General features: G+C 35.6%; 2 protein-coding genes across 12 annotated transcripts in view; one reads left to right on the top strand and one right to left on the bottom strand.

Annotated features, from left to right (window-relative positions):
• Positions 1-511: 511 nt before the first annotated feature.
• Positions 512-16,785, bottom strand: slc25a32a (solute carrier family 25 member 32a). Its single transcript, XM_048201933.1, has 7 exons — positions 16,370-16,785; positions 15,172-15,322; positions 13,826-13,911; positions 9,538-9,692; positions 5,656-5,769; positions 4,958-5,103; positions 512-1,480 (listed from the first exon to the last, which is right to left on the bottom strand). Exons 1-7 carry the CDS (start codon positions 16,563-16,565, stop codon positions 1,354-1,356), a joined length of 975 nt encoding a protein of 324 aa, XP_048057890.1. The 5' UTR covers positions 16,566-16,785; the 3' UTR covers positions 512-1,353.
• Positions 16,786-19,045: 2,260 nt separating this feature from the next.
• rims2b (regulating synaptic membrane exocytosis 2b) overlaps positions 19,046-26,674 on the top strand; it is a 173,621-nt gene continuing 165,992 nt past the window's right edge. For 3 of the 11 annotated variants that reach the window (XM_048201937.1, XM_048201938.1, XM_048201939.1), the window contains exons 1-2: positions 19,048-19,390; positions 19,933-20,102. In XM_048201937.1, the coding sequence (XP_048057894.1) occupies positions 19,948-20,102 (155 nt within the window). In that variant the 5' untranslated portion in view covers positions 19,048-19,390; positions 19,933-19,947. Of the gene's footprint in view, positions 19,391-19,932; positions 20,103-26,674 lie in introns of all 11 variants that reach the window. The other 8 variants (XM_048201935.1, XM_048201936.1, XM_048201943.1 and 5 more) reach the window with 6 other exon arrangements.

Consider the following 26,674-nt stretch of genomic DNA (forward strand, 5'->3'; position numbering starts at 1 on the left):
GAAAAAGCAAAAAGCACCACATAAAATGGGGTGTAGATGGAAAATGCAGTGAACTGCACTGTGTGTAGCATGACTAAGGCTTGGAATGTCTGGTGTGGTATTGAAGTAGTTTTGCAGCTGTTGTGCTGCTGAGAATTCTATATTAAGAGAATCGGATCATTGTTAGTATAGGTTAAGATACACTGACCCACAACATTATACACTTCAAGTCACTTAGAAATGTCTGACTGTCATTAGACACTGACTGTGATTACATTAGTCATTACATTAAATAAATGTCAAAAAAGACAAGAATTGTCTTTGACGCTTTGTGGATTTCAAAGATTAGTGGATTATGTTAATAGTTAATGCGATGAGTACATCTCTAGTATGCGACTTCATTCATCCACTAAAAAAAAACCCACCAAAATGACTGAAAGTCAAACCCAAACAGTTTAGAAGTGTCTAAATAGTTTATAGGGTCACTGTCGGTTCTTATTAAAGATTCAGTTTGTACAATAGCTCAGAGTCCTTTGCCTGTTACGTATATTCCTTTATTATATGTGTAAAAATGGCTTGTACATACATCTGCTTTTCTTTGTGCGTCACTGACAATAGCACATTTATATATACATACACAATTGCCTCTCAGTTGCTACTTAACACAGTTCTTTCTTTCATATTTCTTCTTTCATTCCAGTTAAAGCGTTCCTCTCTTCCAGTAGATGTCATCTACATACACACATCTGGTTAAAATCTGCTCCTGTCCTCCAGTAAAATATCAATTTCTCCCAGGCCTGTGTACCATTATCCTGTAGCGTTACATCATTTCCTGAGCATGCCCAGTGAGTTTCTCCCCAGGCACTACAGCCAGCGGAGATCTGCTAAGTGGGTAAAGGTAAACGGGTTCATTCTCTCGCATAGCTCAGCAAATATAGCAGCTGTTAGGTGAAAATATCGTAAAAAAAGACAAACATCTTCTTAAGTTTTGTGTTTGGTGAATACGGTGTTTGGTTGCATTGTCACAGGATGGCTTGAATCCACTTTTCCAAGACCCGTTCTTGTCACTGACTACTTGAAATCAATTCAAATGTTGAAATTACACATTTTTTCATAGTTGAATATTTATACAATATGAATTCTCTCTCTTAACATTTCTCAATAAACTCAACGATACAACAATTCTTAAATCTCACATGTATATGCACCTCTATTTTCTTCTTTTCATTCAGTGCACACGCTAAATTCTAGTTTTGTCTGCATGTTGAGTTCAAAGTTAAACAGGAAATGTTTCATATTCCTGCTCGTCTCTAACACGCATACATAGTCCTGGCATATCGCGCTGTGTTGGTCCCACATGTGACTCCTGAAGGTTTAGTGATACTCGCCCAAAAGTAAGCGTGACACATTTTCGAACACCAAGAAGGTGATGCAGCACGCTGGAATGACTCGCACCAAGTTCGGGACCATCCCTTTGTAAAAGCCCTCGATCCCCTCGTTGCTAGAGAGAGGCAAACACAAACATATTGAGCTAAGTCAGATGAGTCACAATATTCCTGCTAGTTCCATAATATGTCCTCTCAAATCCATATGAAGACCTGCTAACAAAGTGACATACTTACACGTTACTGCATGTACTTACTATAGTAATAACTGTAAATTATGCATAATTACAAGTAACTAACCCTAAACCAAACCCTAACTCTATAGTAAGTACTTGAAGTTAATTAATATTACTCAGTACTCATTTGAGTAAGTACAATGTAACTACATCACCTTAAAGTAACCAAAGTGGCTAACTACAATTAAGCTATTTAAAACAGCAATATCTTTAAACAATTAGGTATAATTATGGTTAAAAGGGTGTTGTTATGCATAAACTTAGAAATTGTCAGGGTGATACAACTGTTCTGATATAATGAAAAAAAAAAAAAATAGAACAAATAAAAAAAAAATTCTCAAAAAAATGGTATTTACTTGTTTTTATTTAAAATTATATATATATATATATATATATATATATATATATATATATATATATATATATATATATATATATATATATATATTCATTTTAATATGGTGAAACCAGCATGCAGATTTGCAATTTTATTAAAACAGGAAATTACATCATAGGGAGGACCCTTGCAGACCATGTTCAAAAGCCCTCTTAAAATATTTAATAATTTGACATTTTTATGACAATACAAGGTTAGTTCAGGTTATAAAATGTCATGTGGTGTGGTTCCCCAAAAATGTAATGATGTTTTACCTTAAAATGCATTTAATATTTTTTTAATAAAGATTAAGATGTGTACGCTCACATGTATTCAAGCTGTACGTAAAATATTAATTTTACTTGAAGTTTACACCACAGTTTTGGAGTTACTTCATCAAGTCAATAAATCTTTTTCAAAATCATATGAAACAAACGATTATAAAGAATACATTTCTATGAACTTGGCATTTTAAACTAGATAAAAAACAAATTTTCTTGTAAATTTTCTTTTTCTTTTTCTATTTTATTTCTTTTTCTTTATTATTGATACTCTTATAAATCAATGATCCCATTTTAAGTATTAAAATAAGGGTAACACTTTACAATAAGGTTCATTAGTTAACATGAACTAATAATGAGCTTCACTTCTACAGCATTTATTAATCTTTGTTAATGTTAATTTCAACATTTACTAATACATTATTAAAATCTTGTTAACATTAGTTAATGCACTATGAACTAACATGAACAAACAATGAACAACCATATTTTCATTAACTAATGTTAACGAAGATTAGTAAATACAGTAACAAATGTATTGCTCATGGTTAGTTCATATTAGTAAATACATTAATTAATATTTAACTAATGAACCTTATTGTAAAGTGTTTCCAAAATAAGTATTAATCAAGCACAAAATAGAAGTAGACATATACACTACCATTCAAAATTTAAAAAAAGGGGGAAAAAAATAAAGAAATATATATTCAAAAAGAATGCATTAAATTACCAAAAGTGACAGTAAAGACATTTATAAAAAATCTATTTCAAATAAATTATGTTCTTTTGAACTGTCTATTTATCAATGATTTTTTTTTATTTTTTATTGCAATATAATATTTCACAGTATTATGTTTTTTTTTTTTTCAAATAAATGCAGCCTTGGTGAGCATAAGGGACTTCTTAATCTTACTGAAGATTATTTTGGTCAACTTTAAAATATTTTAATGTAGAAATCTAGAATTTAGAAATTGCTTTAGCAAGCTTTAAGTTTTTATTTCCAGTTATCATGAAGGGTCACACTTTAGATTAGGGTCCAATTCTCAATATTTACTAACTATTAACTACGACTTTTGCCTCAATAAACCTAATTTCTGCTTAGGTGTTGGGTAGGATTAAAGGTGCCCTAGAACTTTTTTTAAAAAGATGTAATATAAGTCTAAGGTGTCTCCTGAATGTGTCTGTGAAGTTTCAGCTCAAAATACCCCATAGATTTTTTTTAATTGATTTTTTTAACTGCCTATTTTGGGACATCATTATAAATGAGCCGATTCAGGGCTACTGGCCCTTTAATTCTCGTGCTCCACGCCCACGGAGCTCGCGCTTGCCTTGAACAGTGCATAAACAAAGTTTACACAGCTAATATAACCCTCAAATGGATCTTTACAAAGTGTTCGTCATGCATGCGGCATGCATGCGTCGGATTATGTGAGTATTGTATACTGTTATATTGTTTACATTTGATTCTGAATGAATTTGAGGCTGTGCTCTGTGGCTAACAGCTAATGCTACACTGTTGGAGAGATTTATAAAGAATGAAGTTGTGTTTATGAATTATACAGACTGCAAGTGTTTAATAATGAAAATAGCGACGGCTCTTGTCTCCGTGAAGACAAGACGGCTCTCCAGTAAGAAACGATGGTAGCTTTAACCACATTTAACAGTACATTAGCAACATGCTAACGAAACATTTAGAAAGACAATTTACAAATATCACTAAAAATATCATGATATCATGGATCATGTCAGTTATTATTGCTCCATCTGCCATTTTTCGCTATTGTTCTTGCTTGCTTACCTAGTCTGTTGATTCACCTGTGCAGATCCAGACGTTACTGGCTGCCCTTGTCTAATGCCTTTCATAATGTTGGGAACATGGGCTGGCATATGCAAATATTGGGGCGTACACCCCGACTGTTACGTAACAGTCGGTGTTATGTTGAGATTCGCCTGTTCTTCGAAGGTCTTTTAAACAAATGAGATTTATATAAGAAGGAGGAAACAATGGAGTTTGAGACTCACTGTATGTCATTTCCATGTACTGAATTCTTGTTATTTGACTATGCCAAGATAAATTCAATTTTTCATTCGAGGGCACCTTTAAGGGATGTAGAATAAGGTCATGAAGAATAAGGCATATAATTTGCTTTATAAGAACTAATAAACAGCAATATCCTATCCTAACAATATCCTAGTAATATGCAAGCTAATAAGCAACTAGTTAATAGTGAGAATTGAACCCTAAATTAAAGTGTTGCCTCATTGAAACGTTCCAGTCCTTCATTTATTGGTTAAAAACGGTGGGCATACATGACAATTTACAGCACAATTTCAGCTATATAAAACTTTCATCAAAATTGGGCAGTACTTGGCCACAATAAGCTTCATATTCTACCAGAGGTACTGAAAAATGTTCATTTGATCCAAGTTTTGAGATATAAAAGCCATGCTGTGCTGTTTCTTCCTCCTATTTTATTTACCTGATGTACCCTGAAAACGTAAGGCTGGTTTTATTTCATCACTAGCAGGGATCCAAAAGAATTGTGAATGATTTTTTTCCCAAACAAACTGTTCCAATTTCTTTTTACCATATGTTACATGTTTTCCCTGAGACGAGGTAGGGTATATTGGTAAAGGCAATCCCTAAATGCTCTCTGTGATGGAGTTTGAGGAGAGTTTATGTGCCATGTAATTTCATACCTCCACGTTCTCCTGATGACATCCACGATTCCACTGTAGTTGTTGTGCTGGTCCTGCAGGCGAGCGCGCACCACCTGATATGGGTAGGTTACTGCTACAGCAAATATTTTGGAAATGGCTGCCATGGTGATGTATTCCAGTGGAGACTGAAGCAGAGACAGACAGGAAGGAGAGACTGACTCACATCCAGGAACCAAAGATCATTACTGGTTCCAGTATACATAAACCTCTCTTTCTAAAGGTTACAATGTAGTCAAATGCCACATAATCGTTCTTTGTATGTGGTGCCATTGAAAGTTATAGTTCAAAACACTGGTTGAAATCAAGAGTTTGGGATTTTATTAGCTATTATCATTCTAAAAAATGATTTCCAGGTCTGAAAATGTTATTGAAAATTGAAATGAATTAAAACCTGAAAAGTTCATGGAAATGTAGTGCACAGTTAAGTTCATCTCTAAAATATATAATCAGCTATAAATTGCTTTAGCAATGTTTATAAATAATTTATAGTTATCATGAAGGACTGGACAATTTCCATTTATTGGTCAAAAACAATGTACAGTCCAATTTACAGTCATATGTCAAAATTGGACAGTACTTGGCCAGAATAAGCTAGAAAATATTCCACAGGTATAGAATAACTTCATAATTTTCATTTGAGAGTATCCTAAAAAAAGAGGCTGGTTTTATTTCCTCACCAGCAGGGATTCAGATGGCATCTTCTTATATTTGTTCTGCTCTCTTTTTAGCCTTTCATAGGTCATGAACTGCAATGCAGCATGGGAAGTCCCCACCAGCCCAGGCACAAATCCCTGCAATGGCAGAACAACAAAATGAGGCTCACAAACATACAAAGCCACAATCACACAGTTACCTCACAGTCTAAGAGGAACTAAACTAGACTAGACTAGTATTAAACTAGAGTGAAGTTTACTACAATATGTAATAAGGTTAGGACAATTTGGTGTGTCTCACAAAGAATTTAGCATATACTGTATTTAGGGCTAACTTGAACCACAGATTAAGAGCTGGATCAATCCTTCAAATATAGTTCAATCACACCCTCTTGTGGCCCTACAGAGAACTACAATGTTAGAGAGTAAAAGCATGGATCTCCCCACTATTTAAAGTCAACATGAAACTCATTTTAGGTCCATGATTTTCAATGAGAATAGGTCAAGTTATTCAACTTAAAATAAATAAATAAATAATAATAATAATAAAAACTGGACTTGCAGATAATATAATATTAATGAAAGGCTACTTAAGTGTACTTAAAGAGAGTACATTTGTACTAATGTCAGAGTGTATTTGTACTAATGTCAAATTAAGTTTTACTTTTACTTTGCCTTAAAGGTGCAGTGTGTAAATTTTAGCGGCATCTAGTGGTGAAGTTGCAAATTGCAATATAGAGAAGCTACGGTGGCCAACACAGGACAAAGATATCTTCGTGTGAGACAGCAGAGAGTAGCCAGTCAAGCAAACGTGCTCTGTAGAGCAGTTTGTCCGTTTAGGGCTATTAAATGTCTGAAAACCTTAAATCCAGTTCAGTTTTATTATATATATTATATAATTATATTATTTCTGTAATAAGTACTCTTTTTAAAGTTATACTTCTGTTTCACAAGAGGAATTGTGCACAAAATGTGTTTAAGACAGCAGTGTAAAGTATTTGAGTAAATGTAATTAGTACTTAAGTATCTTTTTGGCTACTTTTACTGATACCCCTTTTCCACCAAGGCAGTTTGAGTGCTGGTTCGGAGCCAGAGCCTAGTTTCAAATCAGTTCTTTGTCTTCCGACACACAAAGCACCAGCTCCGAACCAGAAAAAGTGGTTCGTAAGTAGCACCAAAACATTGCTGGGCTAGAAGTAAGAACCGCTTGCGTCAGGGGCTGGGGGCAGGGTTACCGTGACCAACAAGAAACTTGTGACCGCCATTTTTGAAATAGCAGCTAATCGAGCTAATAGCAGCTCGATCGTAATCTCCGTCTATATACAAATTACGGCGAGCCGTGTTTGGATGCCGATGTAGGTTCGCAAAGCCATGAGCATCAACAGTAGTGAAACATCCGCGATTGTTGATAGAAGGCTTGTTCGAGATGCATCGGAGCAGCGCGGACCGGCGGGTGCTGCGGATCCGCGGGAGCGTTTGTAGAACATACGACTCCTTGTACTTTTGGATCGTTCTCGCGGAGCTTTGATGTCATGCGCCGATCGCTTTGCAAGAAGCCGATGCATCTCAAATGAGCCTGGTGTGTTTGTGTTTGGCGCTGCGGCGCTAGCTTTGCTGTGAAATATGAGACGTATACAGTGACGCAAGACCTGGCTCTGTGGTGGCTCTCTAGCCTGTGGAAAGGCAAACTGGTTCTTAGAAGGCTCGTCAGTTGAACCAACTCCGAACTGGCACTAGCACTAGCTCTGAACTAGCACCTGGTTCATGCTGGTGGAAAGGGGGTATGAGTATCAAAGATATTAGCAACTTTTACTCTCTACTTGACTACATTTTTGAATAAGTAAATGTACTTTTTACTCCAAAACATTTGTGATGAGTAATGAAATTGACCCTTTGCCAGGAGTTTGATTGACAAGCGATCTAACCAATCATAACGCCGAGTCCACCATTTTGTCCGACAAAGCAGCCAGGAGTTAGAAGATTAACCTCGGTGGTAGTCTGGGTAAACCCAGCCTGATCTGCCGGCGATTTGATTTCGCTCGGCAACTCAGTCTGGAAACCCGTGCATTCACTTCTGCTGCGCTGTTACACTTTTGCGGGAACCAATCACAGACTGGCTTATCCACCTTGCTCGCTATTGGCGGGTATAACACGATGACGATAGAGAAGCGACGGCAAGCAGCTTTCAAACTCTGATCTACCCGTCTCTCGCACGACCGTCACTCCAAAATAACAATGCACAATCACAGTGACGCCGATTGTGTTAAGTATTTACCTTATCTGAGAGAAATGTAGCAGAGCGTTGATCCGACAGTCTCTTCATAGGAAGATTACAAACAGCGATTAATGACACACAATGATTCTCTGCTGTTATTTTGGTGGTTTGCTTCACGATGTGAGTACAGGACTCTTTTACTTAAATGCCCCTTGATGGTAGACAATATTTTTATTATTTGCTCTATATGTTTCGTCTCCCTGTTTCTTGAATCTCGCGCCGCCTGAGCTGACTGGAATTCTTTTTGGTTGTCATGACAATGACGTAGTTTAGGGCGGCTATATTCCGCGTTCATTTACACTGAACCAGAACAGTATCAGAGTCGCCTTTTAATCTCTCGACGATGCTGAATGACTTCTTTAGTTAGCAAACAAATTGCTCGAGTGGGTGTGAATACCGATCACTTTCATGTTTTTTTGCACAACCTGCAAAAATCACTCGATGCTGATTGAGACACACGGTAAACCTGTCTGGAGTTTTCGCATCGCTCTGCAAAGTACGTCACCCGGATCGTTGATCTGATTGGTTGAAGGACTATCCAATTGCGTGACTAATGCTCGTTGATCACGCCTCTTGTGCAGTAGGAAATACATAGCAAACTCCCCAGACCAATGTTCAATTTTAAATTGAGCTTGGTCTGGTGATAGCCAGACTACCTCGGTGGACTTGAACTTGAAAAATGGTGTGTATTTACATCTTTCCGCGTCTTTCCTTCTCCTTTTTATAAATTAACTAGTAGGAAGAGATGATTGGTTAACGAGCCGCTTGAGCTGACACACTACAGCAATCTGTCACGACACATTAAAGAGCCACAAAACGTTTTTTATTGTTCGAATTTCTAAAAAAAAAAAAATAAATACACAATTTGAAAGCTGGGACTTTGTTTAATATCATAAGTAACCTGCTTTGTCTTGTCTGTCGACATGTCGTCAGTGTCCTCTTTGCTCCGCAATGTATTTTACACTGTGTGTGGGGTGACAGCGCCATGGCTTGCCAGACAAAGCAACAGTAACTAAGGGGGGCGGGTCTTTGCGAAGGGTCAATTACTCCTTAAATTTTGCATGGCCCCTAACTTTTTCTGCAGCAGTTTATTTCTGCTACAAATTAAGTGATATCACCATCTACAGGGCATTGAAGGTATTATATCTTGCGCATAGTTGTGTTTCATACATGGCTGCAGGCCGAAACCAGCACGTCCAATGCAAGCATGCTTTGACTATTTAATTTTACTTAACATTATTTTATTTACTTTTTATAATGAAGATACCTTTTTGAAGTTTATTGGTTTACTCATTCCTTTTTTTGAGCACTTGTGTTTGACTGAGGCGGTGTTTGTAGACGTTTAAGAGGTTGTTGCATCGACCTTGATTTATTTTGAGGTGTTGAGTTTTATTTCAATTTTAGAAAATAAACATGTGATTGCTCCCCTGACAAATCAATTGTTTCTTGTTTTGCACCGCCATTTTCACTGTAAGGTATCTGTACATTTACTCAAGTATGGCTTTCAGGTACACGGTTTAAGAAAGTAAAATTTTGATTTCATGTTGACTTTAATCTTGAGATTGGCACACATGAAAGCTCTATTACACCTGTAACAAGATCTCAGGTTAGTTTAAAATCTGTAGATGTACCCTGTATAGTCCCGGGATACCCTCGTGACGGTATATTTTCACGAGGGCGTCCATCATTCCCTTGTACTGCTTCCGTGACGGGTCTGCATTGTACTGCAGCACCAGCCGGGTCTTTGTCACCCAGACCGGGTTGGTGAGGCAAAGCGTCAGAATGCCTGGAAACATGGAACAGGGGACCTTCACACCAACATTTAACGAAGTCACTCGTCGTCTGGAGATCTTTTTACGTGTAAAAGCGACCAATCAGAATAATAATTCAGACCTGTATTATTATGATTCTTTATGCAGGCTGAAGTTGATATAGTATGTGTTTTAGTAATACTGTAAAGCTAAAGTGTGCTAATTTCCTGTTAGTTAGTGATAACATTGTATTGTACTGTTATTGTTGGTCAACAGACAATTTTCTCCCTAAATCTTTATTGGTGTACAATGGAAAAAAAATCTGCTTGTTTCACTTCTTGAGCCGAGACCACAGTTTTGCTTCTTCTCCATTTTCCCTATGTCAGTTTCAACATATCCACATAGAAAACAGTTTTGAGGCTGGTCATTCCTGTTATGCAATATATTTTCATATCCCCATCATGACTATCTTGAAACACAGGATCAAATATTAAAGCCCATTTCAACCCATTTTAGTAAAAACTAAAACAGGTAATTGTGAAGCAAGTTTAAAATAGAAAACAACAGTCACATTACGACATATAAAGTCACAGTTACAGGATATAAAGTTGCAATGACTGTTTTTTAATCTGAGGCTGAAACAGGCTTCCATACAATTAAGTCAATACACAGGTTCATTTTATATGAAGAACTTGCAATTTGCTAAGACTCGGACACACTTTACAGACTGTTCCATGTGAAGGCTTTGAAGATTTCTCTGAAACAGCATTATTTTCAGTAAAATGTGCTAGTTAAGTGGTAAAACTGACTGCATATTATTCTTGCCTGGGATGGAATTAACTGTCACATTGCAAAGCATTTTTCCCATATTTCTTCAAAGAAATCCAATGACGCATTAATGTGATTAAAATCTGCAGAGACTGCAAATCAGAATCAAGGCCAACGCTTCACACAGTCAACTGAAAACAGAGATGTCTCAACTGAAAGCTGATAATGTTAGCGAGAGTGAAGAGAAGGTTGTTTACTATGCTACTGTGAACTCTTTAGTTACTATTTCCTCTACTGTTACCTGAATCGATACATAATTGAATTAATGTTAAGTTTAAGTTAGTGAACTGGCAACAACGTTTTACCATATTTTTGGATATTTTTTATTTTTTTTTAAAACAATCCAAACACACAAATACTTCATAAACTAATGTTTAAAAGTTTGGGGTCAGTAAGATTTTAAAAAAAAAAGTTTTTGATAGAAGTCTTTTATGCTCACCAAGGCAGCATTTATTTGATCAAAAATACAGAAATATTGTGAAATATTATCGCCACTGCTTCAGTGTCACATGATCCTTCAGAAATCATTCTAATATGCTGATTTGCTGCTCAAGAAACATTTCTTATTTTCATATTGAAATCAGCCGCTTAATATTTTTTTCAGAAACCATGAAACATTTTTTCAGGATTCTTTGATGAACCAGAAAATTCAAAAGAACAGCATTTATTTGAAATGGAAATCTTTTGTAACATTATAGATGTCTTTACTATCACTTTTGATCAATTTAATGTATAATTAATAACGTATTAATTATTTAATTTCTTTCAAAACAACAACAACAACAACAAAAAAATCTTATTCACTCCAAACTGTTTAATTGAAGTGTATATTAGAAAAGAGTAAAAGCTCAACTAAGAAAATGCCAGTTGCTAAGGTAGGATTGGTCAGGAGCGTTTTCAAGGCACGGCTTGGCAAAAGAGTCAATTTATTAAATGGATAATTCACCCAAAAATGAAAATTCTGTCATCATTTACTAACCCTCAAGTTGTTCCAAACGGTATGAGTTTTTTCTTCTGTTGATCACAAAAGAATATATTTTGAAGAATATTGGTAATCTAACAGTTAACGGTAGCCTTTGACTTCCATAGTAGGAAAAAATAATATGTAAAAGCAGGAACACACCAAGCCAACGCCGACGAACTAGTGGCGACGAAAGCAGACTGCGGGGTTGGCTCACGTCGGCAGCGTCTGGGTCCAAAGTTATCCTGAAGAAATGCCTTTGCGTACCAGCAGGTGGCAGTAGCTGACCAGCCAATCAGAATGATCAGATTTGACCGACCAGCTCCGACATGTCGAATCAGCCGGAAAAAAGCCGACAAGGACCAACTTCAGCCGAAGGTGCTGAACACACTGAGGAAACTTAGTCGGCCGACGAACAAAAACTGCCCGACGGCCGACCGTCGGCTTGGTGTGTTCCTGCCTTAAAGGTGCTAAAGAGGATCTTTTCGTCGACTGAGAAACCAAAGACTGTTACTGAGTTTTTGAAATGAGAGCATGCGTAAGAACAACCCCCCTCCTTCGAAGGAACGCCTCCCAAAACTCGTAAACACTCGTATTGGAACACGAGTGTTTAGCACCGGCATTCGCTGTGTCGTGTTAGTGGATTCATTATGTCATACTCACCGCAGGTAACTCTGCAGTTGTTACTCCTGTGTCCTGACAAAAACATTGCATGCGGCGCCTGTGGAGTGTGGAAAGTTACTGGAGCGTGCAGCCGCGCTCGTCTCTCACAAGGAACGTCATGGCAGTGATTGACAAGCCAGAAGGCCAAGCGTTTACGCGATGATCGCGTAAACGATTGTCTGATGTTTTTAAGGCCCTACCTCGTGCACAGATGATATATATAAATATTATTCCTTTCAGTGCACCTAATAAATAGTCTTTTATCAGTTAGTAAAGACAGTTTCAAGTAATATTGCAAAAATGTATAAAACAAAACATCCTCTTTAGCACCTTTAAGTCAATGGCTATTGTCAACTATCTGGTTACCAACATTCTTCAAAAAAAAATCTTCTTTGGTGTTTAACAGAAGAAAGAAACTCATACAGGTTTGGAACAACATAAGGGTGAGTAAATGATGACAGAATTTTTATATTTGGGTGAACCATCCCTTTAAAAATATTCCAGGTGCTTCTTAATATTTTTCCTCTCTCTAATTAAAAATTTTTCAAACCAAAGTTTTTGGGAATAATGTTTTAAGTTGGTTATGTGTACCCAAAATCACTCTCCATTTTGTAACATTTCCTTTTAAACTTCATTAATGACAATATCCTCCAGGAAGAAGTAGATTTAAAGATTTATGGTATTATCTTATTTATGTCAATAAAATATTCCATCCTGTTAGAAATAAAAATCAAAATTGAACCATATTACCAAAAAATATTGAAAGGTGTTTAACACTATCAAAACTAACTTGATGTTGCATTAAAATGAACTTGATCCCCTCAAATGATCAGTGGCTAATTTCAGGTATTTCCATCCTGTTTGTTTTCTTATCATTGTGTAAAAATCAAGTAATAATTAATAAAGTTTAAGTGTTCGGGTTTGATCTGGTATAAAGCCTGGTATATATTTTCACAGTTGGTATAGTTACAGAGAAGTAACATTCTTCGAAATATCTTCTTTTGTGTTCAGAAATTCATACAGGTTTGGAACAACTTGAGGGTGAGTAAATGATGACAGAATTTTCATTTTTGGGTGAACTATCCCTTTAAGAAATATTCTAGGTGCTGCTTAATATTTTTCCTTTCTCTAGTTAAAAAGTTTTAAAAAGTGGGAATCATTTTTTTAAGTTGGTTATCAATGTATGTGTCCTCGAAATCACTTTCCATTCTGTTAGTATTTTGTAACATTTCCTTTTAAACTTCCTCAATAACAATAAAGTATTTTATCCTGTTAGAAATAAAAAAACGAAATTGAACCATATTACCAAAAAAATACTGAAAGGTGTTTAACACTATCAAAACTAACTTGACGTTGCATGAAAATGAACTTGATCCCCTCAAATGATCAGTGGCTAATTTCAGGTATTTCCATCCTGTTTGTTTTCTTATCATTGTGTAAAAATCAAGTAATAATTAATAAAGTTTAAGTGTTCGGGTTTGATCTGGTATAAAGCCTGGTATATATTTTCATACTCATTTCACAGTTGGTATAGTTACAGAGTGGACAGCACAGCCAAAAAGTCGGGCATAACAGGAATGACCCAGCTAGCACAGAAGAACACACAGTCTCCAAGGCCTCTAACATTCAAGTTGTCCCAGTGGTAATATACTGAGCTACAGATTTATCTGTGTTTAGTTTTGTCAAGCTCACAGGTGGCTCTTTTCTCATACTGACCCGCCTCTGCTGCAGACACCAGGTGTTCGCCAGCACTCAGCTCTGTTTGTCGTCCCTCCTGTGTGTACGCTTTAATAGCATTATAACTGTGGGAAGATGAAAAAGGACCACATTATGTTCCTGAGAGCCATACAGCACCATGGATGTCTATTGTACAGTGCATTACAGTGCTGTAAAATGACCATCCTTTATATAATTGTTATTGAATCATCATGGGGATTTTAGTGAGGGTAGGCTTACATTAATGGAAAAACTAAAATTGTCATATTTTACTCACTGTATGACTTAAAGAAATCATCACATCAGTTTTATTTTTAGGTTAATGCTGCTGTATTTAAACTCCTGCTGGATATAAGATTGTGGAGCTAAATCTTTTCAGATTTATTGTTATGGTCCTGATTTTACCTCCTGAGAAATTTTCTTGCACACCATGACTGATTATATAAACAAAATGTTAGAAGAAAAGTACCTCTTAATATTACAGTGTACTTATCTTTGAAGGACAAAGAGCAAATCAACAAGGCTCTTGCTACTTTTATTTCAGTGTTGCTACCCGTATAATGTTTTCGCACACGCACACTTTGTTTGCCAGTGATCCTGATCTGAAATTAGGTCAGATAACTTTGTGGAGTATCTTCATAACTCGTGCAGTATCAACTGACACAGAACTATTGGGTGCTGCTTTTTTTGGCCTGTGAACCTGATGTCTTTTAAAAAAAAAAAGTTTACTTCTATTATTTTAATAAATTATAATATTCAATATCAATGCCATTTACACTACTGTTCAAAAGTTTTGGTAGGTAAGTTTTTTTTTTAAGTTTTTTACAGGCTTTCATGCTCACAAAGGCAGCATTTATTTGATTAAAATACATTAAAACAGAAATATTGTGAAATATTATTACAATATAAAATAATAGTTTTCTATTTAAATATATTTTTAAAATGTAATTTATTCCTAAGCAGAATTTTCAGCGTCATTACTCCAGTCTTCAGTGTCATATGATCCTTCAAAATCATTCTATATATATATATATATATATATATATATATATATATATATATATATATATTTGTGGAAAATGCAATACATTTTTTTTTTTAGAATTCTTTAAGAACAACATTTGAAATAGAAATCTTTTGTACCATTATAAATGTATTTACTGTCACTTTTGATCAAATCAATGCATATTTCCTGATACATTTTTTTTTTTTAAATGATAAACTTTTGAATGGTATTGAATACAGACGTTATGTTTAAAACTGGGTTTAGAGGTAGATTCAAACAGGAAATTCCTTCAAACAGGAAATTCTGCGCTTCCCTTTTTAACACAACTTCGACTACTTACAAGAGGAAGTACAGGCCCCATGATGCCCCAGCCCCCCAGATGTTGGGGGTCACACCCTGATAGAGACCTCTAATTCCTTCCAGCTTCCAGATGGTCTTCATGCAGTGCACCATGCCATCATATTGGGGTCGCATTTGCAGACCATCACTTACTGGAAAGAGTAAGAAACAGTGGGGGAGGGATGACACACTCCCACTTCTGCTTACATATAATCTAAAAATATACTTAAAAGGCACTGAGGCCAGTGCAAAAGTACAACTACCTGTGTTGTATCCTCTGTGTCTGTGTTTGTTTTTCTAATGTTTTTGGCTGTGTCTCAAAACCTAGTGAGCATGAAAACAACATGCTTTTGGAGATTGTGAAACTGGATCAACAGATCATTTATTCCCAATGACAATAACAATTGGGTTACAATAACCATGAAAATCAAATACTCTTTTCTTGTTTTGGAATACTGCATTATTTATTGTAAATAATTAATCTGTGCACATCATTATTATTATTTTTTTAATTCATATGCTTTTGTAATCTTTAATCAAAATAACTTCCCCTCCCACTTGCAATGACATTTATTCTCAGATGAAGCGTTTATGGCATGAGGGTGGGACAACCTGTCAATCACATGAGATCACAGTAACAGCAAACCACAATGACCCAATCAATTTCTCATGAACAAAATCTAGTCCCGCCCTGCATTTTTTTCTTGTTCGAGAAGTTTTTTCACCCAGATGTACATCACAATGGGGAAGAAAAGACTATCAAAAATTCTGATTAATGCCAATTTTAACATTTTAAAAATATCATTCATTTATCAGAAATGATTGGAATAATGATAATCCCATTTAAAAATAATTAATTTTATTATTCAGTAAAAACTTTACAAGGCAAATGCCTTGTTCTCTGTTCCTAAAGTTTTTAGATATAATAATGACCAAAAAATGTACACATTTACAATACATTTCATATAATTATATAATTTATTTATATTATTTTCGTTTTCTTAGAGTGCATTTTTTTTCCATTTTTAATATATGAGTTATTGTGTTATTTTGTAATTTAAATTAAAACGCTTTCCTAGACTTTTTTTTTTTTTTGCCATTAATGCATCTAATAATGCCCTAACATGCTGTCTAGGTAGGCAGCTCTATAGGTTTTGAGACACACTCTCTGCAATATTATATAAGATGAAAGTACTTACCTGCAAACCTGATTTTGATCAGATCCAGGGGGTGTAAGACCATTGTAGAAATAACACCCCCACTGAGTCCAGCTGCAAGATTCTCATATTTGATGTGTTTAGAGAGTCGCAGGAGGCTTGCTGTAATGGAAAAAGAAGAACCAGAGGAGTCTGCAGCGACTGCAGCATGTCTCTGCCTGGAAATGGTAGCAGTCATGTTTGTTTACGTACTAAAGACGGACACCCTGAGCGCGCAAGAAGCAGCAAAAACACTGTGAGTGCAGACAGCGACACACTAACCCTGTTAGTAAAGAAAAAACATCAAGTAACCAATGCCCCTATTACATTCAACAGCCACCGCAGGGCCATTATTGAGCGCTATCATTTCTTTCAACGACTGACCTCCACTCCTCTCCACTGAGGGAGAAGGTAAATAACAGAGCGTGATGACGCATGTCAGTGGGCGGAGCAACATGCATCGCAACGGCGGATCTCCAACACATATTATATGACGCCATTCAGAGATCAGACCTCTCCACAGGCTCTACAAATCTGTGCATGTGAGTTTTGTTTTGAGATGATGCGTGAGCGACTATATTTATCTTATTACATTATATGTGCAACCTACTATTTATACATTAATAGTAAATGTATTAGTATATAGTAAATGTACTACAAATAGGGTAGGCTATTGTAATACGCCACCTATCCTACGGGCAATTTAAGTTACTCATAAACGAATGAATAATAAATGAATACACAAACAAATAAATAAATCTGAAAGAAAAAAAAAAAACTCTTAGATCCAATATACATCAGATTTGGTCATATTTTAGAAAATGTATATTTCCTGTGACCATAAACGCGTTTTGGCCTAAAGGATTATGATTCAATGTTTAGTTTTATATACAGTACAATTAGGCTATAAATTGTACATACCTTTGAATTTAAGCTGAAAACTAAAGTGGTATTTATTTCACTTAATTGATGATAATGGAGAGAAGAACAAGCTGGAAAGCTAATAACCAGATACGCCTATGAACTTCTTTAAAAACATCCTGTTTATATGAACCTCATGTTGAGAGAATTCATGTCTGTACATCTCTTTTGCTTATAAAAAGCATTGTCAGTAATCATTGATTACTGTATCTATCTGTTGGTAATAGTACTCGAGACCGGTCTTAAGACCATTTTTTGAAGGTCTTGGTCTTGTTTCGGTCTTGACTGCATTTGTTCTCGATCTTGTCTCGGTCTCAGACTAAGAGGACATTTTTATTTCAAGACCGGTCAAGATCACAGCTATGGGGATAACACTAAATTGCCAGTGCATTGTCTGATTTATTTGTTAACATTATTAATGTGATTGGATGTAAAACTTCCAGTTTTAAATGCAATCAAAAACTTATTTCTAATTGATTGAATGATTGATTGATTGATTGATTGATTGATTGATTTCTTTCTTTCTTTCTTTCTTTCTTTCTTTCTTTCTTTCTTTCTTTTATCAGAATCAACAAGGGATTGTCAAAAATGTCACCAAAAGTAAAACAAATGCCTACAAAATTCGAAATGTGATCGCAAAAAAAGTACTTGTATGAGATATTGATCAACATAAGATGTAATTAAGCAATATCACGAGAGCAAGAGAGCTGTTTTCACAAATATGAGCACTATTGCAAATATGATTTTAATTTTGGTTTTGGTCTAGACTCTGTCTCGCCCTGCCTTGGTCTTGGTCTCAACCCCTCAAAGTCTTGGTCTTGGTTTAGGTGGTAAAGCAATTAATGGTGGTAATGCAGGTGGTAAAGAAATGAATGGCACAGGCAAGTCACCAAATATCTTGATCAGTGTCAATCATGAAACTTGCATGGTATGATTGCATTATTTCTTATTTTATTAATTCAGTGAGCTAATATTGTTTAAATTGTATGATACCATACAAAAGTTTGGGGTTGATAAGATTTTTTAATGTTTTTGAAAGAAATCTCTTTATTTGATCAACCAATAATAATAAAATTTAAAATAAGTGTTTTCTACTGTAATATATTTTAAAAAGTAATTTATTCCTGCGTGTCAAAGCTGAATTTTCAGCTTCATTACTCCAGTCTTCAGGGTCACATGATCCTTCAGAAATCATTCTAATATGCTGATATCGAATGTCACATAATATTTTTGTGGAAACCATGATACATTTTTTGAGGATGCTTTGATTAATACAAAGTTTAAAAGAACAACATTTATTTGAATTAGAAATTAGAATATCAGAAATGTATTTACTATTTACTGTATTTACTGTTACAGAAATGTATCTACTTTTTTCAACTGAATGTGTTCTTACTGAAAAAACAAAACATTATTTGTTCTACTAAAATAGGCTTATTGTAAAATGGCCTATTGACTAACTGATGTCCAATTTTAATGAGAGTGTATGTTGATATTTAATTTAATATGGTGTAATTATAATGTGCCACTCAATTAATTTTTAGTTTCGGGTTCATAATGGTCTTCCAAGAACAAGTGAATAATTTGATGCAGTGAAGTAGCCTAAGTTATAGCCTACTAACATGCTTCTTAAAGAGGTCTGAGGGGAAAAAATGAATTTAAACTAATAGAAAGACTATTTAATCCATTTCTATCTGAGACATGAATCATAAAAACTCTGAGTGATGACCATAGCCTACATCACAGCTCCTGCTCCTCTCGCGCCTCCTGTCAATGAATGTATGAATGTGTCCGGGCGCGCGCACTTCCGCTGCCCCCGCCCGCGAGACTGGACCATCTGATCTTCATCCTACGTAAGACCGTCGCTCCGCCTCGCTCTCCTATCAGACCGTTTCCCCTACCGCATCCATTTTTGTGCATTCAAGAAATCTCTTGGAGTTAGTAGCAGCAACCAGGAGGGAATCTCGGGGAAGGTTGCGAGCGAGGACGCCGATAACCGCAATAAGAGATCGCGCGCCCTGCCATTGGACGATGCGCGAGAGCTCTCCATTCGCAGCCGCAGCCATGGGTTAGACTGCATTCACCATGATTGCGAAATAAAAGGCAAGCACTCGTTTTCTTTCCAAACACACTCGACAAGCATGCTCGGGATGCCCTCGGCTCCCGGAAACCGGCATGAAACTCGAGAAGCCCCAAGGGTTTTACACCTTATTCTCAGATGATGCTTGTTTTTATGAGCCAGCGTGACAAGCTACATTGTGAACCGTACTACAAGCGTTCCCCATGCTGTCACGGTGTTATATCGTTTAACGTTAGTAATGTACAACATCTACCATTCACATACACCGGCTGTGCTTCATGGAAGAGCTAATGTGTTGTCATAAAACATACCGCCTTCAGTATCAGGCCATAATGACATTTAGATTATATACTATACATATATAGCCTATATACTATACTCTTAAAAATATATTTTTTTTTAAGCACTGTTCACTGAAAGGTTCTTCATTGGCATCACTGTTAAGAGCAGGATCAATACAGTTATGTATCCTATAAACACAGACGGTCTATAGCAAGAGCACACGTGTAGGCTGCATGGATTCTCTGCAGATGCATTTAATGTTCATCCATTGCTCTTTCAGCAGCAGCTACACCTGAAAATGTCAGCTCGGGGGGCCCCGGCCGCATCCCCTGCGGCTCCTGCTCCGCCGGACATGCCGGATCTGAGCCACCTCACCGAGGAGGAGAGGAAGATCATCCTCTCGGTCATGGACCGACAGAAGAAAGAGGAGGAGAAAGAGCAGTCCATGCTGAAGTAAGCCATGCTGATTGTGTTCAGCACCCTTAATAGGGGCCGTGCGGGCTGGAGGGCTCTACACTCTAAAATAATGGTTCTTAATTGGTATCCATGGAGAACCTTTAACATTCCATTCCACAAAAGGTTCTTTATAGTGGAAAAGGGTTCTTTAGATTCTTCACAGTAAAAATGGTTCTTTTCAGAATTGTTCACTTGGGAACCTAAAACGGTTCTACAATGGCCTCACTGAGAACCTTTATCTTAAGGAGTGTATGCGGGCTCGCAGTGCTGCAGTCACGGGCTTGTGAATGATGGCTGCATTTGTCTCTTTAAAACGCTCCCTGTCATTTTCAGCATGACTGTCTCCTGAAATGTAATACGTCTGCTTACGTAGACTGTCAATATTAGGCTATTGTTGAGAGGGGCCCGGACAAAATACCCGGGTTAACCACCAGAGAGGTCAATGTCACGCGCCTCGGAGGTTTTCGTCGCTCGCGCCGTGTGTGTCTGTAGTATTTTGCCTCAGTTATGGTCATTCTGTGAGGCTCTGGTGGGTTGGGTTAGCTGTGGGCGCCATCTTCGCTAAAAATCCCATCAGCTGCCGTTTACCAGAGATTACTACACGTTTTAATGCGTGCTGTCGAATAGGTCAGACGTTAAACATTAACGCGACAACTATATTTGCGCGATTGCGGTTGCCATGGAAGCTCCGCGCGGTGTTTTCAGCACCACGGCGCTGTCCACTCGCGCTCGCAGTGCGGATGTGTGTTTTCTACTGAGTCGATGTACGTATGGAGCGCGGTGTGTGTTGAGAGAAAGCTCAGCCTTTCTCTCTGTGCTTGTGTTTGCTTGACATACAGTATTAATCGGAAGGGTGCACCTGTTTTTTCTTGTGTATATATAGGTAGCTGACATGATGTCAAGCAGTGAGAGCGGTGTCCTGCAGTGTGACATGCAATACTTCCTTCTGTAATCCTTGTTTAATTGTTATAGTGTAGGCTACACATATTTGAAAACATTGAGCTCCAGTGGGAGTCTTAGAATCTTACCTTTTGGAGTCAAAAATATGCCTACTTTTGATTAGTAACTTAGAGCAGAATCTTAATTAATGCATAAATAGAGCTGAATCTTATTTGTTTCATGACATAAAAAAGATAATCAAATAATCGTAAGCATATTTTTTGACTGTGCGCCCAAAGGTCAGATGCTTCTATCTAAGCATCATGCTGGATAACATCGATTTGCATTTTTTTGAGTCAAATGCTACTATTTTTGAAAATATTGAAGAAAAATTGGCATGAATTGGTATATTTCTTAGTATTTAATTTGTCCCCATCTTTTGTTTAATTAATGCACTTGAGCTGTATGAGCTCCACAAGATTGTATGAAACCTAATGTTCATGTTTTCCAGCATGATTTGAGAATGATCCAAAAGAACATCTTGTGCTTCAATGGAATCAAGAGCATCTGAATGTCTGTACAATAATTTCACATGGTCATCAAGTACTCATTTCTGTATAAGCACTGCTACACTGGACTTTGCTTTACTAGAGACAATATGAATTGATGCATGGTATTATCCACATTTCAGCTATAAGTGTATTGCTCAAGGCCCCAAGGCACCGGAAAGAATGTAAAATATTTATTTCAACTATCCCATAATTAAGCATCTGTTTATCTAGCAGTCTTGCAGTCTGGTTTTGCTTCTTCCAATTAATATTTGCTCTAGATGCAGTCAGCTCTCTGTTTAGAAAGTGAGAAAGAGAGAGTAGACATTATTTACTGGAGTGGCCCACTTGGCTCTAAGTTCCAAGGCTGGAGTGAACCCAGTGAACTTCCAATTCTGTGCCAGTGTACCCGCTCAGGTCTGTTTGTAGGCCACCTGACCACCATCGGTGCCAAACAGCGTGAGCTCCAGCTGCAGTACACCTCTGCCATGTGCCTGCTTGTCAATTAAAAACTGAGACTATTCTATTAGGAACTAACCAATTGAAACTGGTGTAACTCACCTCCTGGATAAATCCTGGATCACTGGAGGGAAAAAAAAAAAAAAAAAAAAAAAAAAAAAAATATATATATATATATATATTTTAATAATATTATACACTGGAGGGAAAAAAAAAAAAAAAAAAAAAAAAAAAAATATATATATATATATATATATATATATATATATATATATATATATATATATTTTTTTTTCCTCCAGTGTATAATATTATTAAAAAATATATATAATATATATATATATATATATATATATATATATATATATATATTTTTTTTTTTTAATAATATTATATATATATATATATATATATATATATATATATATATATAGTCATTCCACGAAACCGGTACGATTTGGACTTACACATTTTTAGATTTTTTTTTTTTTTTTGCCAAAATGTATTACTTTTCTGAACACCCCACAACATTAATGACATATTTAACTTCCAGAAAAACATATTTTCTCATCTCAGGCATCAAATTCCTATTATTATTGGTCATTATTTTAAGTTATGGACACTATAGGAGCTCTCTGAATATTATTATAAAATGTATTTGTGATAAAATCAACATTTTCCTATTAATCAGATGTCCCTCACACTAATTCAGTAATTGCAAATATAAAAGTTACATAAAATCTCCCACCTTTGCAATTCTAAAGCCTGAAATGGGCACTTTTTGTGACAGCAACCTCATTTTTTATCAAAGGCTTAACTTCAGAATTTGAACTAAAATCAGTATTCTTATGATTGCTCGGAACATTTCAGACAGAATTCAACTAATATTAAATTACTTTTTCATAACCTTTACAAAAAAATAATAATAAAAATGTAGGTGCGACGAGGTTGACTGATTTTTTGCCCAAATTGGCAACTGCTCTAAATCTAGTGAATAAATGGAGAGCGCATGGGATGCATGATATTAAGAAATCATGAATAATGTTGAAATAACAAAGATAATTTTCACAAGTAATAGTTTTCTATCTTTAATTGATGTAACAGTGTTGAATCGTTAAGCTTGACAAACACAATTTCACAACATAATTTAGTTATAATTATTAAAGAAGGTGGTAACTTGCCTGTGTCTGCTCACAATGTTGTTCAGAAGACTTCTATGATGTCACTTCCTATTAATGATGTCACATAAGTATCAGTTCATTATTTTTATAGGGGGAGAATGGTTTATGTAATGGGGTTGAGGGGTGGAACTAAATTATGTGATTTTAATGAATAATCATGAATTTACTTATTAACAAAAAACATTACCAGCAAAAAAGCACAGATGGATATTTATGGGAATGGCAAAATTAATGGACTTTTTCCCTTTTTATTATTCAAATCCCAAGTATACTTTCATAGAAGGCCTTGAGGGACATGACAAAATAGGTGGTGTCAACTGAAAAAAACAATATAATTTCTAATATGAAGATAAAATGTATGTAATGTCATGTTTTTAAACATTATTAAAGGAGACATTTCAATTAATACAAAAAGCTTTTAAAAATATATTTTGGTGACCCTATAGATAAAATACACTGAAAAAGGTCAGAGGCACTCAAATCGTACCAGTTTCGTGGAATGACTCATATTCATATATATATTTTACTGTGTTTTTACTCAAATAACAGCCTTGGTGAGCATGAGATAAAATAGAACAAAAAATTACAGACCCTAAACTTTTTAAATGGTATGTGTGCAAATAAAATCTGTAATGTTTGAGTTTTTTCTATGTAAGCACAAATTCTGCAACTCCAAATGATCTGTTAACACTGTTGTTGTGTTGAAGGTATAATAGGACATTGATAGCCTAAAAATCAATGCTTTTACTGCCTGACTCGACCACATGGAAGTAACTAAGCATGAGGAGTAAAAACAGTAACAGGAAGCATTTTGGACCTTCCAAATATTCTAATTGCTAGTACTTAAGTCTCACACATATGTTCTGCTTAAAGAGGTGTCTGGTGGGTTTATCCTCAGCTAGAGAATGGAACAGTGTAGCTATGTATTTAGTATTTGATTTCTCTCTTATTAATGGTGCTTAAATATCACTGATACTGTTGCTTATACTTTGAGATAGGATTTTAAAAAATATATAATCAAAGAAATTATAAAAAAATCATTAGGAATCATTCATGTTGTAAAACATTATATGAAAGTCTGTTTTATTCTGCCAGTTGGAGAGACTGTGAAGTTCTTCACTTTAAATGAACGTAATCTGTTTCTGGCTGTATTGGCACGTGCCATGAACGTGTTTAACTGACACAGTTTTGTAAGGCCTGTGCCACTGGAGATCTCACAGTCATACGGTCAGGTGTCAATCTCTCTGATCTGGGTTGGATACTGTGGCTTAATCTGATCACTGTGTTATTAATTAGTAGTCTGTGTATATCACCAATGTCTTTCTCACAAATGTGTAATTAAGTGTCATGGATTTAAAATCCAAGGGGAAAAAACTGTTTTCCCAGGGGCATATGACAGGTTGAGTCTGGTAAGCAGTTATTTGTGACTTTTTGTTTGTAATACAGCTTACATTTATAGTATTTGGATGGGGTCATGAATTGAGAAATCAAATTTTCCTTGATCTTTTGACATAAGTGGTCAATGTACTATAAAAATATCCTGTACGTTTCAGAACTCAAAACTTCGTCATTAGTCCAAAAACAGCTTTTATTGAAAGCAAGCTCAGAAAACGACTCGTTTTGGATTTTGTCACATTATTACGTCATAGTGCAACGAAAGACCGCCTCTGCAGAAGAAGATCAATGCCTACTTCTACATCATTGCCTCTTTAGCCCCGCCCACCAATTCACACATGTCATGTAGTATGCAAATACAGGATTACTCCAGCAACAAAATGACAGAAATGCCTCTGAGGATTCCTCAGGAGATCCAGATCCTTGTGATCCTAAGATTAAGAAAGCGTGAATGAACTTTACTTTTAACGAAGTTCCAGTCAGATCACGTAAGACACTGTTCACTTTTAAATGACACAGTTCAACCAGGCTTTTCAGAGATACTGAAAATAAAAGATGATGCAGTTATGACCAGATTGGATCTGACAGTAATATCGCAACATAAAATTTGAGTAAAAGTGTTTTTAACATGTGTCACTACTGCTTTGTCTGATACAGATCGTTTGATATGTACTGAGTATTTATACTATAGAGCCCCAGTCAAACTGAATAGTTGTGAAAGTTTGATTTGCTTTCTCTTTTGGCATTAATGGAGTTAATGCATTGGATTATCGGATGCGGAAGAAAGCACGTAGATAACGCTGCTTTATTGTTTCGAAATTCGCTATAATCCTGAATAAAACTTCAGTGAGCGACATCTTTTGTTTTGTCATCAGTAAGACATTACAACACATTTCATTTTATTTAAAACACAACACTACAAATGACAATTTTTCACTTTATTGAAAATGATGAACAATGAATAGCTTACAAGAACGACAGTGCGACAAACAATGGTACATTCAAATTCATAATTCCGTTTACAGGAAACACTGTAAGTTATCCTTTTAACTCCAAATACTTAAACTTTATTTGCCACAACCAAGACTTACACTGTAAAAAAAATCCCAGTAAAATTTACGGTAAAAACACAGCAGCTGCGGTTGCCAGAACTTTACCATAAAAAAATACGGTAGCAATGTTTTAGGTTTTACGGGACAGCTGTCTATTTTACAGTTCAAAACCGTATAATTTAAAGGTTTATATAGTGGTAATTACGGTTACTGTACACACTGTAAAAAAATTCTATATACATTTACGGTAAAAAAACGTATTTCATTAACTGATATAATGTTAATTTACCAACTTATTGAAGTACTAATATCTGTTTTGTACCTTTGTAATACACTGACAACCACCAAACACAGTGGTGATGAGAGTCACATGATGAATCAAAGTTCATCACAAGCAGCTTTTCCACAAGCTGAGAAGGACAATACTAATATATAGAAGGAGTCATTCACACAAACACTAAACACCATCATGGTAAATTTTATGCATTTAACAACATTAGTAACATTAAATCCTAATGTACATAACTGATTAGAAAAAAATCTAAGAAAAACTAAAAAAACTATTTCAACCAAAAATACATCATATGTGAAGTGTCATGTAGGGAATTGTGGGAATGTCAATTTATGGTTTTTCACTGTAAATTATACAATGACTTGTTATTTTTCACTTCCAAAAACTGTAAATTTAAAGGCATTTTTACCGTAAAATTACATTAAATGTACTGTACACTGTAAAAAAAATCCCAGTAAAATTTACGGTAAAAAACCGGCAGCTGTGGTTGCCAGAACTTTACCGTAAAAAAGTTAATTTAGCAACCTAATGGTGTACTAATATCTGTTTTGTACCTTTATAATACACTGACAGTCACCAAACACAGTGGTGATAAGAGTTACATGATGAATCAAAGTTCATCACAAGCAGCTTTTCCACAAGCTGAGGAGGACAATACTAACATATAGAAGGTGCACACAGTGTCATTCACACACACACTAAACACCATCATGGTAACATGCATGACATTTTAAAAATGCAATAAACATTAATTTAACAATAT

Source organism: Megalobrama amblycephala, linkage group LG9 (assembly GCF_018812025.1).
Source record: "Megalobrama amblycephala isolate DHTTF-2021 linkage group LG9, ASM1881202v1, whole genome shotgun sequence".
Lineage (NCBI taxonomy): Eukaryota > Metazoa > Chordata > Actinopteri > Cypriniformes > Xenocyprididae > Megalobrama > Megalobrama amblycephala.